Raw genomic sequence first — 19747 nt, 5'->3', positions numbered from 1 at the left:
TGAATGAAAAATATTAATAAATTTATTATCATATATATATATATATATATATATATATATATATATATATATATATATATATATATATATATATATATATATATATATATATATATATATATATATATATATATATATATATATATATATATATTTTAAATGGAAGTTTAATACAAAACGGGTGACCTATTCATTAATTTAAGTTCAAAACACAACAAACTAAAAAAACACTAAAATTTAGTAATAGTTTTTTCAGTTTCAAAACACAACCTTGACTTATCTTGCGCAAGATGGTTCCCTACCTTATTTAATAAATCATTTTGAAATCATAGAAAAAAAAATTGTTTTTAAGAAAAAAAATTAGAAAATTGCTTTTTTTTTTCTTTTTTTCCAAATGGTTTATTTGTGTTTTGAGTGTTTGGTGAGACTTTGGACTATTTGTATGTTTACAAAACGTATGGTTAAGTTTCATTTGATTTATTAAAAATTTATTTCAACTCATAATTTGTTAATTACTTAAATATATTATAATTAATTGGCATATTTGTTATTTTCGTTCACTTATTTTTTATAAAAAAATTCCCGGCTTGGACGAAGACACTTTTTCATTCATTTATTATAATAGTTATTATCTTATATAAAATAACTATTAATAAAAGATTAAGAAAATTGAGAAAAACAAAATTAATCTTATTTTGTACAGACTTATTAATTAGAAAAAAAGTTCACTCAAACATTTATATTTAAACGCATATTTGTACCATAATAAAAAAAAATCATTTAAACATACCTACTATTAAAAAATAGACTCATTTAACCTTTAATAGAAAATATTATTAATTTTTATTTTTTAATTTATATATTTATTAATTAAATATTAATATATTTTTTCTCTCTTTTCTTTTTATTTTTTATTATATATACGATGATTCATCAATAATTATTTTAACTTCATATTTTTTGTTTTTATTTTAATCATTTTTCTTATATTAACATTGATTATTAATTTTTTAAAAGTATTTAATCTCAATTGTTGAATATAATAGTGACTTATCCTTTCAATAACAAAAATCCTTCAACACAAAAATAAATAAATAAATAATCAAGACATGTATAATAATACTAACAATTCATTATCAAACAACAAAAGAGTAATAATAAAATATTAGACTAAACAATATTTCTTACTATTATTATAAGTCATGAATGGAAGATTAAATAAAAAAATTATTAATTTCATATTTTTTAATATTAAATTAAATAAAAATAAACTCTTCACAAAAATATTATAGTTGAACAAAATTTTAAATAAGTTGTTAAAATCTTTTAAAAAATGAGAATTTGAGGATTAAGAGAGAAATTAATATAAAATAAATAAAAATTTAAGAATAACATAAATTTAAATGGTTTAACGAGAAAAAATATATATTAATATTTAATTAGTAAATATAAAAATATAAATTAACTATATTTATGAAAAATGTTAAATTAGACTATTTTTAATAATACAAATACTTAATTAATCTTTTATTAGTTCAAAAGTGAATTAATTGTAAAAGTATATAAAATACATCTCATTGAGTTTTTTTCACTTATTAGTTTAAGTTATTATAACCGGCTTATTTATATATATAACTTTTTTCTATTTTGTAAATTATTTACAAATATTAATATATAATAAAAAAAAGTTAAACTAAATAAAAATGTTGTAATTATTAATTTGAATAAAAAATTGTGTATAATAAAAAAGTGTGTGAGATAATTTAATTTAACTAATCACAAAATTCAACATTGCCTTATTTTGTTGGGTTAATTTTAATTAAGTTAAAGGGCCTTGTTTGTTTCTAAGTTATTTGGACAATTAAGTATATTCTTTTTTCAAATAATTCTGTTTAATTAATTTGAATTATTAAAAAAATAATTAAAATTCTATAAAATAAATAGTACTTAATTGTTTTGGTTAATCATTTAAATTAAGACAACTAATTCATAATTTCATGGTAATTATTTTTATCAATCATTTTATTCAAATTATTGATAAAAAATTTAAATCATTTTGTAATATATTTTTATAAAGTATATATATTTAAATAGATTTAAAATTTATATTATTATGAAAAAATAAATTAAAAAGTTTAAATTATATATATATATATATATATATATATATATATATATATATATATATATATATATATATACATGATAAAGCAAATATATTTATGAGGTTATAATATTTATTTATTTGTATTATTCTTTAGTCTCCAAGTTAAAATTATTGTGGGAGAACTAGTCTCAGAAATAGTGAAAAACAACCTTATCATATTAGACCATTCCAATTTTGTCTTCCTTACAATAGTTTGCAATCCTGTTTTAGTTAATTTTGTCATTGTTTTTTCACCACTCCTCTTTTATAGTTAATATATTATTTTGTGTTAACATTTTCTTTAATCTATGATTATTCTTGTATTACATAATGTCATTTTGTGTCATTTTAGATTATATAATTTAATCCACTAAGATATTTTAAATGATTATTAGCTACATATTCAATTCTCACTTAAATGGAGGTTATAGTTATAAATTATGCAACTTTCATTTTTCAACATTTTGATTTAAAACATTTTCTATTAAAATTTGTATTTTGTGTGCCTTTATTGAGCATATTTTAAACTGAAATCTTAACAATATTTTAATTTGTCTCCTTGTTTATATTATTATTTAAAAAATTATAATTTATAATTTCTTAATAAAAAAAGTTCAGAAAAATAGAAAAATTATATCATTTAGGTTGAACAAAATAAATAATAAAATAAACAGATTAATGAGAGTTAATAAAACAAACAAATATAAAATAATCTAACTAACTAACTTATATTCAGGCCGAGAATATTTGAATTAATAATGCAATTAATTATATATTATATTGAATATTTTTTAATTCCCTTACTAATTAATTATACATTATAATATATATCTATTCATCTCTCTTCATATGTGCATTCCATCCCCCTATTATATATTTTTAACTTATTATATTAATATTTAAAATATATTAAGAGTTTTTATATAATAGTTATTATAATTATATATTTAATTTGTGTATACTTTTTATTATTTTAATTTATAATTAATATATTTTTTTTTTTAATTTTGTAGGTCACCGTAGTTATTTTTTCATTGACCTGCTTGCTGCTTCACTATTTATCTTTACTCCACCCAAATTAATATTTATTTATATAAATTTTTATATGGTTGTGTAGATAAATTTTTATTACTTTTATTTGTGTTCTAGAAAAATTAATATATTATTTGTAGTTGAAAATATATATGTTATAGTTTAATAACAAATATTAAAATTAATTTATTACTTATATTAAATTATGAATATGTATTATTGAAAAAAATTATTTAATTATTTAATTTAATATATCTAATTATTTTTTTTTATAATTTTGAAGAATCTTGTGCCCGCAAGAGACAAGGAAAAACAAGAATATTGCGTTATCTAAGAGACCAGCGGGGACAAGGATTCCTCTGACTTTTAGAGAGGTAGATGAGAGGTCCGGCGGTGCTGACGAGGGAAGAACAATGTGGTCTAGACATGTGAGGTCGATTGTGCGAGATCCCTCATCCGTCTCACACGGCATTAAGTGCTGACCAATTGGATTACATTTGGACTGCTGTGAAGGTAATAATTAATTAATTATACATTAATCATTCAATAATTATTGTATAACATTTAAATGTTTTTATTTTCAGGATCCGTTCGAGGCTACTAATGGTCCTATTGATTCTTTTCGAAAGACCGGATTGGGACACGTCAAGCAGATATGGGATAGATGGCGTTCGGATTTGAACAAGGAATATATCCGCGTCCATAAAGGAGACGAGGCGGCGGTACTTGCCAATCCTCCACTAGACTACGATCGAGATGATTGAGAGTTTGTGTGTCGCAACCATTTCTTTACGGACAAATTTAAGGTACGGTTTCATAATTCAAATAAAATATGATATTAGTTATTCTAACTTTAAATTGTTTATTTGAAATTCAGAAAAATAGTAGCACAAATATAGCTAACCGAAAGAAGCTGAAATTCTCGCATCATACGGGAAGTAGACCGTTTGCTCAAATTGAAGAAGAGTTGGTAAGTACATTAGTAATAACTTAATATAAATATTGTTATGAATTATATAATTTTTTTATTTCAACAGGCGATTGAAATGGGACGGGCTCCATCTGTCGTTGAAGTGTTCAAGAGGACCCGTACCCCAAAACCGACAAAAGAAAACCCAACTCCCGTCCCGGACGAACGCGTGCAAGAGAAAATTGTAAGTGATTTGAATTTAAATAAATTACTTATAACTAGATTATAAATTATTATATAATTGACAAATGATTTCAAATGTGCAGGTTGAGATGGAGGAAGTTCTAAGTAACGAACCAGAAATATCAGACTTTGAGTTGACGGAGAGAGTATTCGGACGCCAAAAGCATGGGGGAGTATTCGGTATGGGATCAGGCGTCCGACCCACACACTTTCGAGAGGATCTTCGAAGTTCTAACAATTCTCAACGAGCCACTGATCGATTGTTTGAGGAGAATCAAAGAATGACGATGGAACTGGAGGAATTGAAGAAAAGGGATGAAGAAAAAACTCAAACGATAAATCAAATACAAGCGGAAAATGTAGAATTGATTTCAATAATGGATAGGAAAAGTGCAAAACAGGAGAAGGAAATGTTAGAATTGAATGCAAGATTAGAGAGTTTTGAAATGTTTATGCGGCAATATCAACCACCTTCTCCCCCACCAGCTAATTCTAAGACGTTTCGACTATATGAATTGATTGAATATGTTTAATGGTTAATGTAAAACATGTTGTTGGGACGATTGATTTGAGAATTTTGGAATGATCATTTTGTTTTATGAATTGATTGGTTTGGCTGAACAGGTTTAGGTTTCGGTTTCAGTTGAGCACAAAACAATAGAGCTATTTTGTAAATTTTGTAGGGAAAAACCGAAAGTTAAATGGAATCTTTCGGTTTTCCTTCAAAAGGAAAAACCGAAGGTTAATGAATATCTTTCGGTCATCCTTCAAAGGGAAAAACCGAATGTTAACTTAATAACTTTCGGTTTTTCCTCAAAGGGAAAAACCGAAGGTTATTTGCATATCTTTCGGTTTTTCTTCAAAAGGAAAAACCGAAGGTTAATGCATATCTTTCGGTTTTTCTTCAAAGGGTAAAACCGAAGGTTAATTGAATAACTTTCGGTTTTTCTTCAAAGGGAAAAACCGAAGGTTAATTCAATAACTCTCGGTTTTCTTCAAAGTGAAAAACCGAAGGTTAATGCATATCTTTCGGTTTTTCTTCAAATGGTAAAACCGAAGGTTAATTGAATAACTTTCGGTTTTTCTTAAGGGGAAAACCGACAGTTATTCAATTAACCTTCGGTTTTCCACTTTAAAGAAAAACCGAAAGTTTTTCATACAACTCTCGATTATCTAAACCGAAAACTCTAGGATATCTATCAGTAAATGCACAATTATTTTTAATGATAGAGTCAATACCGAGGGATGGCGAGAGTTACCTTAACTCTCGGAATTTGGTCTATACCGAAAGTTATAGGGTCAAAACCGAGAGTTTTTACTCTCGGTTTTGACCCCTTTTTCACCAGTGTAGATAAATTTTTATTATTTTTATTTGTGTTCTAGAAAAATTAATATATTATTTGTAGTTGAAAATATATATGTTATAGTTTAATAACAAATATTAAAATTAATTTATTACTTTAATTTAATATATATATATATATATAAATACTTGAACAAAAAAATTATGAGTTAAGAATTTAGAAAAGAAATAGTTAGAAAATTTTCTTATTAGGTTTTGATTTTTGAATTATTCAAACAAATAAATTAAATATAATTTTATTATATGATCTCTTATTCATCAAATCATTCAATTTATTAATTAAAATATTAAAATATTTTATATAAAATTATTATTATCTATTTATTTTATATTAATATCCTTTAAATAATTTATTTAAAAAAAAAATATTTTCACCCTCTCAAAATTACAATTTATTATATTTTATTCTATTTTCAAATTATTCAAATAATCTTGGTCCTACGAGCTACACCACAACCGGCCTTTGTTTAAATGCATTTATTATATATGTATCATCCCGTACACATCAGTAAAATGTCCAAATGCATGATTAATTTATTCAAATGCATTATTTAGTATATATACAATGGATTCCTACCATTCAAATTCATATAATTTTGAGAATACAAAATCCTTTAGTTTATATGTGAATTATTTTTTAGTGATTTATAGACTTCAAATCATTTTAGGTGTGTAAGTGTAAGCGATGTTTGCTAAATTTTCAATTAGAGATAAATTTACTATGATTTTATCACTTGGAACAAACTCATTTAATTTATTATTTATTGTATTATTAATTTGATTAACTTAATAGAAATAATATACTTAATTTAATTCCAACATTAAAATTGGTTCAAACCTAAAGTCATCACTAATTAAATTAATCGTGGAAAAAAATAAGTGACATTTTTAATTGTTGAAAAACTTCCTTAAATATAATGATATCTTGATTACTCGAGTAAGTGCATATTCATAGAAATGGTTAATATATACTACAACTACTAGATTGTCTAATGTTGAATTAATTGAAAAAATATTTATATTTTGATAATAATCAGAAGTAGGTTATTTGAATAATTATTTGGTTAAATGATTAAATATTGATTTGTATTTAAAAATTAAATTTTTATAAAATTATTTTAAATTTTAATTAATATTTGTGCACATGTTCCTATAAATATGAATTAATTTATTAATTTATTAAAGAGAAATTATAGAGTTATAAAAACGAAACAACAAATCTGATTTGATATGCCACGTGTCTGTGTCTGCTAAATAGGTGATAAAATCAATGAAATAGGGTTTTAAATAAAAATTACAATGCTTTTTAAGAACGAAACAACAAATCTGATTTGAGTATCAAATGATGACACTGATTGTAGGCCTTCAAACAACAGCTTTGTTCAATCCACCCTCCGACGAATTCATAATTGACACACCCAACCAACCAAGGAGCGATCAAATGATGGATTGGAAACACCGCTCTTTACGGGAAATTCGCTTCACAAGGTTGTTACTATCAACTTACCAATCCGAATAGAAGTTCACGATTGTGGCCACAAAAACGGTCTCAACATATAGAACCTTAAACGATCAACTTACCAATCCGAATAGAAGTTCACGATTACTATCAACATATTTGTTTTATATGTTTTAGTTTTCAAACCTTATTAAGTTGTATTTGAACATTAAACCAAGCATTCTAAATAATTTTAATAACTTTTGTTAAAAAAAATTATTTTTAAAATATATACCATGCTTTAGATGAGAGTGTACATAATTTGATGACACTTTTTTTTATATATTTATTAGTTTTCAAGTAATGAAAGTCATATTTACTTTATATATTTTTAGTTTTCAAGTAATAATAGTTCGTATTCACATTATATATTTCAGTTTTCAAGCCCTATAAATTACATTTGAACATTAAACCAAATATTCTAAAGATGAGATATATATTACCTTCAAAACAAGAAATCTTCATAGAGTTGAGGCTACTACAAGTTTGGCTAGACATAGCCAGACCTGTCTCATCTTAATTCTTCCAGTCTTAAAAGCACTCCACACGGGCAAGGACACCCACATCATAGCACACCAGACTTTTTCCATTATAAGTTCCCTTATTTTCTTTACACAATCACATGTAGTGCTGCAAAATATTATAAGGCAAAAACATTAAAGAACCATCCATATAAGAATAACATATCCTATCATATTCATTACTAACAAGATTGCATTATATATAAACATGTTCCTATTAAAAACTAAGTATTGTTTTCATATATGCTATCGATTTCCTTATTCATATAATTATTTAAATACTATAAAAGAAACAAACTACACTACTAAGAACAAACTAGAGTTTTGTCCTTAAAAATATACTATTTTCCGACGACGTGAGCTTTGTATCGCTTTGCGAAAGTTGTATCGGGGCTCAAAGGTACAAACATGTGAGTTATTTTGTATCTTTTGGGTTCGAAAAAGTTAGGAAGAAGAGTCACGTTGAGATAAATCCTTTCGCATTGAGAGATAGAGGAATAGGGAGACCGAGATGAATTGCAACGATCAGTAAACAATTTTCCACCAAAAAAAAATTCTCTATCTTCGCTTCCTATCAATCGCTGCGTAAATTATTTCTCTTTATGAAAACTGTGATTGATATTATAACGTGATACTAATTTTTTTAAATCTTACACTAATTGTCATCAAACAAATTAAGGTTTAAAATAAAAAATCAGCATATATATATATTATATATATATATATATATATATATATAATATATATATATATATATAATATATATATATGTGTGTAAATAAGGCACAACTAACTTTCAAATTGAGAACAAATGAGCAAATAAATTTATTTTTTGTCAAACAATTAACATCATATTGTTAATGTTAAATTAAATGACTTGTTCCATTGTTTTGAGAGGAATGAGTTCCAACATTCATCGCGATTATCTCATTAATGAAATAGTTTAATATTTAATTTTTTTTTTTTTTTTGTAATTCTTGGTGCTTTAATACAGTTTAATAATTTTCAAGTTCATATATTATTTTTTTTATTAAGGTGTTTTAATTTTTAAACTTTAACAACTTGTATGGCAATGAAAAAAAACTGACATTATTTTTACGGGAACAAATAGTTTGACCTAACTGTCAAAGCCTTTTCTTGGTCTCACGTTTTTCACAACATTTTGAGCACACTACACTGATGATTGATCGTGCTATATATGTATATATATATATATATACTTGATAAGTTCATAAATAGCTAGATCTACTTAATTACTTTCATCATAATCTGCATGCCTTTAATTTGCACTTCAATGGCGGATGAGAGCGGATACAAGAAAGGATTGTGGATGGAGGAAGAAGATGAACTTCTCAAACAATACGTTGCAAAATATGGGAAAGGAAAGTGGAATCGCATAGCAAAAACTACAGGTTTTTCTCATAGCTAGCTAGTTAGCTAGGGTTTCATATACATATATATATATATATATATATATATATATATTTAATTATTAAATGTTCATGCTATCATATTTCCTTTTAGTTTTACAAGAATGAGCAAACCAACTTCTCTATTTCTCTCGTCTAGATAAATATACATCCATTGAAAATAAATCTAGAAAAAAAAAATTTGTATCTGTTGGTGGGTTTTCAGATCTGGGATGTTGACGCCGGACGGTTTCTGCTCATGACACCCACCGTCGACATCACCCATTTTGTGATTGTAAATTATGAAATTATGTGTTAGAATTGTTTTTTTATTTCACTGCAATTTAATTTACAATCTTAACAAAAAAATATATAATATATATATATAAAGAGATAAAAATAATAATTGCATCTACAAAATTGTTACAGATCTAAAAAGATGCGGAAAAAGCTGTAGACTTAGGTGGCTGAATTATCTCAATCCAAATGTAAAACGAGAGGCTTTTGAAGATGACGAAGATGACCTCATAATTCGCCTACACAAACTACTTGGGAATAGGTTAATTCTCATATCTCTTTCTTTCTTTAATTATTATTTTTTGTTTAAGAATAAAAATAATTTAAATTAGTATTTAAAATAAATGAGCTATAAAAAACTTATATAAATATATATACTATTAAAATTAGCTTACTTTTAGCATATTTATGATTATTAAGATGTTAACTCAATATATAATATATATTATCAAAATGAGATTATAATATATAATTTTTTAATATAAATATATTTTTATTTTAAATATTATATTATTCAATATTATAAAGTATTTTAAAAAATAAATTAGTTGACACATTATATGATTTAATCTAAAAACTAAAACAATTATGTATATTTAATATTACATAAAAATATATATTTATTTTAAAATTGGATCAATGTTAGTATAAAGAATTGATATATATATATATATATATATATATATATATATATATATATATATATATATATATATATATATATATATATATATATATATATATATATATATATATATATATGAGAAGTGATAGAAGAGAGGAAATTCGGTGAGGAATGACTTGACATCACTTTCATTGGTTAGAAATGTAAAAGTGGGAGGAAAGAGAGAAATTTTTTGATTTTTAAGATTATGCCAAGTCAATCTCTCACCAAATTCCCTCAATTAATCATTTATTTATATATATATATATATTTAAAATAAAAAAATATAAATGATAAATGTATTTTTTTTTAATTATATAATTTCACATATACTAATATAATATATTTTTACTAATTATAAATATATTTTAATATATATAATTGTAAATTATTTATATAATTGTAAAACTGAGTAATAAAAAAATAATTAATAAGAGAGATAAAATAAATTTAAAATTAATATATTAGTATTCTTTATTTTATTTAAATTGTGATAAGTTTTTATTTGAATAAAAAAATGTTAATAATTTATTAAAATATTAAATGAAATAATATTTAAAATTTAAACTGATTTAAATAATTTGTATATATAATTAAATATTTTTAATTGAAAAATAAAAATTTATTTATATTAAAATTATAAATTATAAATTTTTAATAAAATTTATAAGAAATGAGAATAAAAAAAAAAAAAAAAAAAAAAAGATGATTTAACATTGATGAATAAATAATTAGACGCAAAAAGTTAATTCAACCAATTTTTAATATTACATAACATCTATATAATTATTTTTATTCATAATTTAAGTATTGAATCAAATTATTAATATAAGTACATATCTTTAAATTAGATTTATTCTTTTTATTTATTTGTAATCTCATAAGCTAAGAAATGATTTACATAATTGATTAGACAAGTTTATATATTTAATTAAGATTCGTCAATTTTAATTATATAAACATTTTTTTTTGTCTCACCTTATTTATTTAGATGGTCTTTAATAGCGGGAAGAATACCTGGTCGCACCGACAATCAAATTAAAAATCGTTGGAACACTTTCCTAAGTAAGAAGGTTGGAACGATAAATAAATATAGAAAAAGAGTTAAGACCTCTCGTCAAACAATAAATGATATCTCCACCAAGGATGAAAGAGGTGACCATTATGTACCTTTGAAGGATAATCATCCTAACCAACCATTGTCTCTTGAAACCGTTCAAATCATCGAACCAAATGAGCCGAACAATATTAATGATGATAGACAAAACCTCAACAATGGTCTTTTATTTCTAGAAGCAGATCTCGGGTTGAACGGTAATAATTATTCCGAGAACACGTCGTGGTTTCTCACCGATGATGAATTTGATTTCATCAAAACTAGCTTCATGGGACTCTTGGACGACCAATTACCTCTTAACATGTCTATTGGGGACACTTTCGATGAGATAGTTGGACATGGAAATGAAAGTGTTGCACCTACCGACATGATTCATTCCAAGTAAATATGACTCTCATCGAAAATCTTTTCCTTGAAATATGAGAATGTGAGATTCTTATATTTTCTAAGTTATATTTGCTTTTAATTACTTAATTAATTCATATTTTCTGTTTGAGTGTTTGTTATTTATGTGTAATAAAAATAAAGGTACTTTGTTATAGAGAGTACTCTTATTTTATTTGTTTTAGAATTTCTACTATTATCATGAATGAAATGATGTGATAACTATAAATATTTTAGATATAATAACACTATAATAAAAAAAAAATAAAGGGACGGTTGTGTTGACATTAAACTTATACTTTGTCACAATCAAATGTTAATCCATAATTAGTACAAATGTATTTGACACTTCTTTTTCCCTATCATATTATCGCACTAAAATTAATTAAATTTAATTACCTGCTCATATTCCCTCAAATCTAAAAAGTACTTAAGAAGAATTTATTTATAATGATAAAATATTAATTTTTTTCAAAACAAAATATATGTTATTTTTAGTATTGTTTTAATAATTAATTTATTTAAGAAAGAAATACTTTTTTTTTATATGGAAAACTTGAATTCTTTTGTAAGCAATTTCATTTATAGAAAAATGATTGGGTAAGGTAATTTGAGCGAGGGAAAAAGAGAATGACATAATTCTACAATCCGATCATTATCATTTTTCCAACTAATATAATCTCATCCTTTTGCCTAAATTTCTTCCCTTATCACATTTTAATGGGGTAGGACTCTCACAGATAAGAAAGACACTTTTATTTATTAGATTTGCATTAGTATGATTTTTAGTTTATTCCAATATTTCTTGTTTTTGTCTTGTTCTTATAATTTATTTGAAACTTATTATAATTTATTGAGATTAATATATATTTAATATAAAGATATTGTTTTAGTCATCATTTAAGTATTATAATATTATTTAATACTTCATTCAATATAAAATTTCACCATGTTTATTATTTTATAAATTATGATTTTAATTACAATATTTATTAGAAACATAAATATTGAATTTTAGATCATATGACAATAATAAAATATAAATGTATGTACAAGTGTGGTTAATAAGTTATGTCTTAATTTTTTTATTCATACCCTATATTGAATTGACCGAAAATTTTGGTATATAAAATATCATATTATACCGTACCTATATATCGGTATAAACTGTGGTACGGTAATAAACCGGAAAAAAAATATTTAGACTCCACTTAGTTTATTCTCTAAATAATATCAAAGTGAAATAAATTAAAATATCTCTTAAAATAAAATACCTAAATTAATATCAAATTTGTTTAGAGAAGAAAATAATTAGGTGAAAATAATTAGGTGACTCATTGGTACTACTCAATGAATCACAAATTAAAAGACTTCAAATAATAGTCATAATTTATGATGCAAAAATAAATGAGTTGTCGATTCATTCTTTTCGTGACACATACGACAACGAGTAGGCTTTATAAAAAAAATATTCATGCACATATCATACGTTAGAATTCCAACATTAATACGCTTCATCCAAAGAACGAGATTTTGAATGAAATCTTAGACTTTTAATGTTTTTCTCAACAAAAATTATATAAAAATTATCTTAGCGAACAACTTGTAGCAATGCCCACATGCATGAAAACTATCAATATCCTGCCAACTCATAACGTCTTATTCAGATGGTGACATTTGTTTGCGTCCTATCAAAAGTAAACTCTATTATGAGACAAAGTCTCCATAATGTTTAATCTAATTTTATATCTAATTAATTTGGTTAGCAAAACCACTAGACCGGAGACCAAACATGTCCTTAGCTGTGACATTTTTACATATATCAATGGAAGCAAGTTCAAGATACGTCGTAGCTAGACTTTTGACACTAAATCAATTGCCGTTGCAAAATATAATCGAAGAATCATCCTCCACAATGAATCTAGACTACTCACGAAAACTTTTTGACATAGAATAATTAAAAATTTTGGTGAACCAACAAGATTTATTACCATACTTATATTTAATTATTGATACTCAAAAGCTATTTGACTTTATTATAAATCTAATACATCATTTTAATAAATAAAAAAATTATTAAAAGAAATAAGATCTCGAATATGTAGACTCTTTAAAAATGCAGGTAATCTTATCCTAATAATTATGTGACAAAAATAGTTAGTGTGACCTATTAATTAGTTGATTCTAAAATAAATAAATGGGGAGTTGAATTTCACTTAGGTTTGGACAAGTATCGTTGTCAGATGTTAGAGGTGAAGGACCCATGTAGGTTTTGGTGTCGATTTGAGAGGTCAAAGTTGGAAGATTTGGTGTCGGTGATTCAAGATTTCTTAATATATATGGATTAGTTCATTTGATTTATTCAAAATTTATTCTATAACTTATATGTTAATTACTTAAATATATAATAATTAATTGGTATATGTTTGTTATTTTCCGTCGTCCGGGACTGGATGAAAACTTTTTTCATTCATTTATAATAATAGTTATTATCTCATATAGAATGAGTAAGATAATTTGATTTAATTTATCATAATTAAATATCAACATACATTTTGTTCAGTTACTTTTAATTAGATAAATGAGTTGGGTAAGAAATTATAACTAAAGTAATATTATGAATTCGACTTGCTTTGCCATGGAAGAAGAAAAAATAAAAATTAGGAAAATTTTTATGAGATTTTTGTCTCAAACATGGCCATTTGCAGTAGAGAGTTTTTTTTTTTAAAATGGCCATCGAGATTTTATTTTTAATTTCTCTATCCTGCACAAATGTTAGGCCATGTTTTTAACTTAGACCACGTAATATTCTTCATGTTGTTTTTGTTCCCAAATTCATTACCCCTAAACTTCAAAGACTTTGTTTATTTTTTAAGTTATTTGTTTAATTAAGTAGATTTTTTTTAAAATAATTCTGTTTAATTTGAATTATTAAAAAAATAATGAACAATTTATAAAATAAATAAATAGCACTTAATTATTTTGATTAATTATTTTGATGAATCATTTAAATTAAGACACAGCTAATTCATAAATTTATGATAATTATTTTTATCAATCGTTTTATTCAAATTATTAATAAAATATTAAAGTAATTTTATTTTATTTTTAAAATCAATGACTTATTTAAAAGGGTACAATAATATCATAATATCAGTTTACTTTAAATGAAGACAATAATGCATGAGAGATAGTTTTAAAAGGACAATAATGTCCATCTAGTAGGGTTATTTGTTAACCAATGTCCGTGAGCGAAAGAAAAAAATGAATTGGTTTATATTTTCGGCAATATATATATATATATATATATATATAATTTAAATTGAATTATATATATATATATATAATTAATTAATTTTTAATACAAAATAATGATTACAAGATAACTAATTTATAAAAATGTAAATAATATAACTAATTTATAAAATTTTAAATTCTAAACAGTGAAATTAAAAAAAAAAAAAACAATTCAATTATATGATTCTAAATATTTAATTATATGATTCAATTATAGACTAGTGATGAAAACGTTGGGACAAATGTCTAGAGTTGTGACTATTGCTATTAATACAAGACAGAAGTTTGTCTTAGGTTGATGATGGAGACATGACCATGATGTTGACCAAAAAAATAAATAATAATGAGTGATAAAATTAGAATAAGTAAAATAAAATAATACAATGATATTAAAAACATTTTAACCAAATTAGCAAAAATAAAAATGTCATTTTCCATGATCTAATCGGAATTTGAGAGTTAATGTCGCAAGAAAATTTGAACAAGAAAACCGTGTTGAGATAGGCATACAATCATTTTTATCATTTAATTTATAATTTTTAACAATATCAACGTAACAATTAGATTTCAAATTAATTAAATTTTGAAATATTTTGAATAAATTTAAATAAAATAAATAAAAATAAACCCTTAATTAATTATTTTGGGTTTATTTTGCAGTTTTGTAATATAAAATGAGTTTAGAAAATTTAGTGACGGACTTGTGTCAACTACTATACATACAGATGTCACCACGGGTGAGACAATAGGCTTGCATATCAATTGGGGGAGTCACTAACCGCAATGTTCAACCCAACACGGAACGCCTGAGAGAGAACGCTGAGTTCAAACCGCGTGGTTTTGAATCATGAGAGCGCCGGTCTGATGTCTTCTTCGTGTGCGAGTTGATTCAAAATTTTGTTCTTTTATGAAAATAGTCAACTTTTAACCTTAATATTAAATTAAATTAACATATATTCCGTACATTTGCACGAACAATGATATAAAAAAACGTGAAAAAAATATTACGGTAAAAATGTAATAACATTTTTAATTTTATTTTTAACTGTTTTAAGTTTATGGGCGGGTCAACCCACAATTCGACCCAAGTATCCATTTACTCTCACATGTATATTCAAATTAACCACAGCTCTCGACCCGACAATCCGGACACTTTAAAAATTAAGCATCATTATTAAAATGTTCCGCGTTCATCAAATTTGGTGTTAAATTTAAAATATAAAATATTATTAGCCTAGTTAGTTAAAATGTTGTACTTATTTTATTAGGTTGTAAGTTTGAATCATACTTATAACTTTTTTAATTTTATTTTTAACCGTTTTAAGTTTATGGACGGGTCGACCCACAATTTAAATCAAATATTCATTTACTCTCACATATATATCCAAATTAACCACCGCTCTCGACCCGAAAATCCGAACACTTTAAAAAGTTAAGCATTATATATATATATATATTCCATGAAAAACATGATGTTTATTTATATTAGTACATTCAACTTATTAAAAAACTTGTATAATATATTAATGATATTATTATAATATTATAATATATATAAGTTAAAATATTTAATTTGTTCATTACTATGGTGACAAGTGTATAAAGAATTTTGACTAAAACAAAATTGGTTTTCATAAATATACCTTTGAAGTTGATGTTTGACCCATAACCAAGAGTAATAAATAATATAGCGATAAATAAGATAAGTCAAATAAAAACAATCAAATACTACTAAATATTGTGAACAAGAAAAAAAATGGTCTTTGTTCAAAGGTGATAAGTAACATTTGTATTCTATTTTAGGATAATGTCACAAGAACAAAATTAAACTTGACATTTAAAATAAAATAAAATTAGTGAAAATCAAGCAGACTCATTGATATTTTATAGTATAGTTTAAGGTTTAGTTTTGTAATATTTTCTAGATGTAGAGTGTTTGTGTGGCTTTGTACAAATTCAAAAATTTAAGTTGGGATAGGTTTGAAAAAAATTGTGGTGAACTTAAAAAATAAGAAAATTTTAGATAAAGGCAAATTTTGTCTTTTTTAATAATTAGATAAATAAATAAGGAATTAAATTAAAAAATTAAGAAATTATGAGTAATGTTACATTTTTATCGTAATTTTTTTTCGAAGTAGATTCGTCCCTGACTTGATAAGGACTACAAAGTAGGGAACAACTTAATTTGAGATTTATAAAGAGAACACCTCATCCTTCTCATCAGAGTCGGCCCCGAGTTTTGGGCAGCTCAGCCTCCGGTAAAGAAAATGTCGATACTTTTTGGTGTCGTAGGTCTAGTTTGAAAGTTGATAAAAAAAAAATGGTTTTGGTTGTCGATAAATTTTATGTTTTTATCTTAAACTATTAAGTTACACCGTCTTATATTTAAAATTATAATAAATTTAATTAAATATTTTATTATTTTTAATAAATGAGTTGGCCTGGCGGTGGACTGCCCTGCGAGGGATTTGTGATGCGACATAATTTTCATACAAGATGTCATCCTTTAAATAGTGTGTCATTTAAAGGGAATTTAAAATACTATATGTAGACATAAAGAGATTATAATATTGAGTAGGTACATATTTAATTTGTAGAGAATAATCAAATATGGAACCTCCTATCACCTCACTGTATATTGGAGCACAGTTTAGACTATAGTGGTAATTAATTGGGTGATGCCGGGTTTGATCTTCGAGTGTTGAATGACATGAGTCGAGATTTGAAAGAGTTGAGATTAAATTATTAAAAATGGTCAATTATTTTGGCTATAGAGAAATTTGAGGACTTTCATCAATAAATATAGATCCCAAAATTTATAATCAATTCAATATTGAATATTGACGGTCAGGTCAAGAATGAGATGTTGATCTTTTTTTCAGTCTGGAAGTTGGTGGACGTTGAATGACCAATAAAACAAGATGTATGATATCTCGATCGATTATCAATTATGGTATGTTTGGTAAGTCTGAAAGTGGCATTGTAATTACAATTGGAATTAAAGGGTAAATTCAAATTCCTATCAACTAAGTTGATAGAGCTTGTAATATTAAGAATTGAAATTTGAATTAGAATTGTAATGATATTCAATATAGTGTAATTTTATAATTCTTAATTTCATTTATTTAGGTCGGAATTTAATTCTAAATTTTATTTTATTTTATGTTTTTTTAAATAAAATAACTTATTATTTTATTATTTAAAACACGATTAAATTTTTTAATCGATAATTTTTTTCTTCTCAATTTAAGATGTTAAAATATCGAACCTATATATATATTAATTAATATAATAAGTTAAAATTTTGAACCGATATTTTGTTTCTAAATTTGGAAAGTTAAAATGTCCAACTAATATATTTTATTTTTTAAATCTATAAAGTTAACCTGTTAAATCGATATTTTTTTTAATAAAAATTGAAATTAAAAAAAATATATTATTATAATTGGTTATCTGAAATCAATATTTTAATCAAATATATAATATATATTAAAATTATATTTATTATATATATATTTTTAAACATATGAATTGTGAATAAAGCACCGAATGGAATTGAATTATAATTATAATTTCAAGCATCAACCATACCTGACTGAGAAATGGTTATAATGTTCAGTAGGTTTATTCAGTAATGAGTTTCTTTTGAAATATATATTAAAGTTCTTTGTCTTCTCCTTGATTCTTAGTGCTGGTTTGAGAAAAAAGTTTTTTTTTTGGGTTTTACTTATATTTTCTTCTAAAAACATTTATTTGATAAAAATTAAGAAAAAACTGATTTTTAAAATTTAAGACTAATTTACACTTTAAGTTTAGAGAATATGGTTTATGTGAGAGAACAGTAGAGAGACGATAAAATGATGTTTGAGTTTTAAAATAAAAACTGAGTTTTATTTCAATAACCAAACATCAAACAAGCCTAAGTATCTTTGGCTTGCGTGTATGCTGTATAGTTCTATGGTGTGAATGATTTTTGCATGTTTTTGTGTAGATTATATGTTGGTTATAGTTGATTGATTGGTTTTGTGAGTAAATTCTGTGATTTGTTATAATTTTTTCTTCACATGAATATAGACTCAAAAAATTATCCATCAATTTTGTATTTATGTAATTTCTTTATTGCAAATATTTTGTGGTTTTAAACTGAGTCAAATTAATAATCAAGAGAGTTTATAAGCATTTTTTTAATATATAAATTACAAATTTATAAATCCTAATTGAATGGATTTTTTTTAATTTAGAAAAATAGTACAATCACACAATAATAACCACATTTTAACAATCTTTTGTATATTAGAACAAACTTTTCCATTATTAAAAAAATAAATTTATACATTTTGTTATATAGAAAGGATGTTATTCTTATTGGTTTTACTCAATGATTAATTACATTATCAAGTGTATAATAATTAATAAAGTGGCGTGCCTTGCAATTAATTAAGATTTAATGACATTAAACTCAGTGTTTAATATTGAGAGAGTAATATTGATTCAAATAAAAAGAGTTCCTATTTTATATAATAAAAAATATCAAAAGACAAATTAATCTATAATATCGGTTACATAAAGCTCATTTAAATAACTTTTCCTTCTTAATAGCTATTATTATTATTTATTATATAATAGCATTTAATCTCAAGTTTGACAATTAAATAGCCCAGTGAGTTTTAACTGATTCTTACAAATTAAATCCAATATAATACTATGCTCAGTAACATTTTCTATTGAATTATCATTTAGTGTTTTTAGATACAAATTAATTCAATTAATAGTAAAAATTACATATATAAATAATATAAAATAACATTTATAAAATAAGAATAAAAATATTAATGTTATTATATTTTTATATTTTATTTTTTTAAT

At 23.9% G+C, this 19747-nt stretch overlaps 1 protein-coding gene across 1 annotated transcript; it reads left to right on the top strand.

The window, feature by feature from the left end:
• The first annotated feature begins 9007 nt into the window (after nucleotides 1-9007).
• On the top strand, nucleotides 9008-11585 carry LOC124916323 (transcription factor WER-like). Its single transcript, XM_047457047.1, has 3 exons — nucleotides 9008-9125; nucleotides 9552-9681; nucleotides 11075-11585. Exons 1-3 carry the CDS (start codon nucleotides 9008-9010, stop codon nucleotides 11583-11585), a joined length of 759 nt encoding a protein of 252 aa, XP_047313003.1.
• Nucleotides 11586-19747: the final 8162 nt, after the last annotated feature.

The sequence above is a fragment of the Impatiens glandulifera genome, chromosome 9, assembly GCF_907164915.1.
Source record: "Impatiens glandulifera chromosome 9, dImpGla2.1, whole genome shotgun sequence".
NCBI lineage: Eukaryota > Viridiplantae > Streptophyta > Magnoliopsida > Ericales > Balsaminaceae > Impatiens > Impatiens glandulifera.
This window is presented reverse-complemented; position numbering and strand designations above follow the sequence as displayed.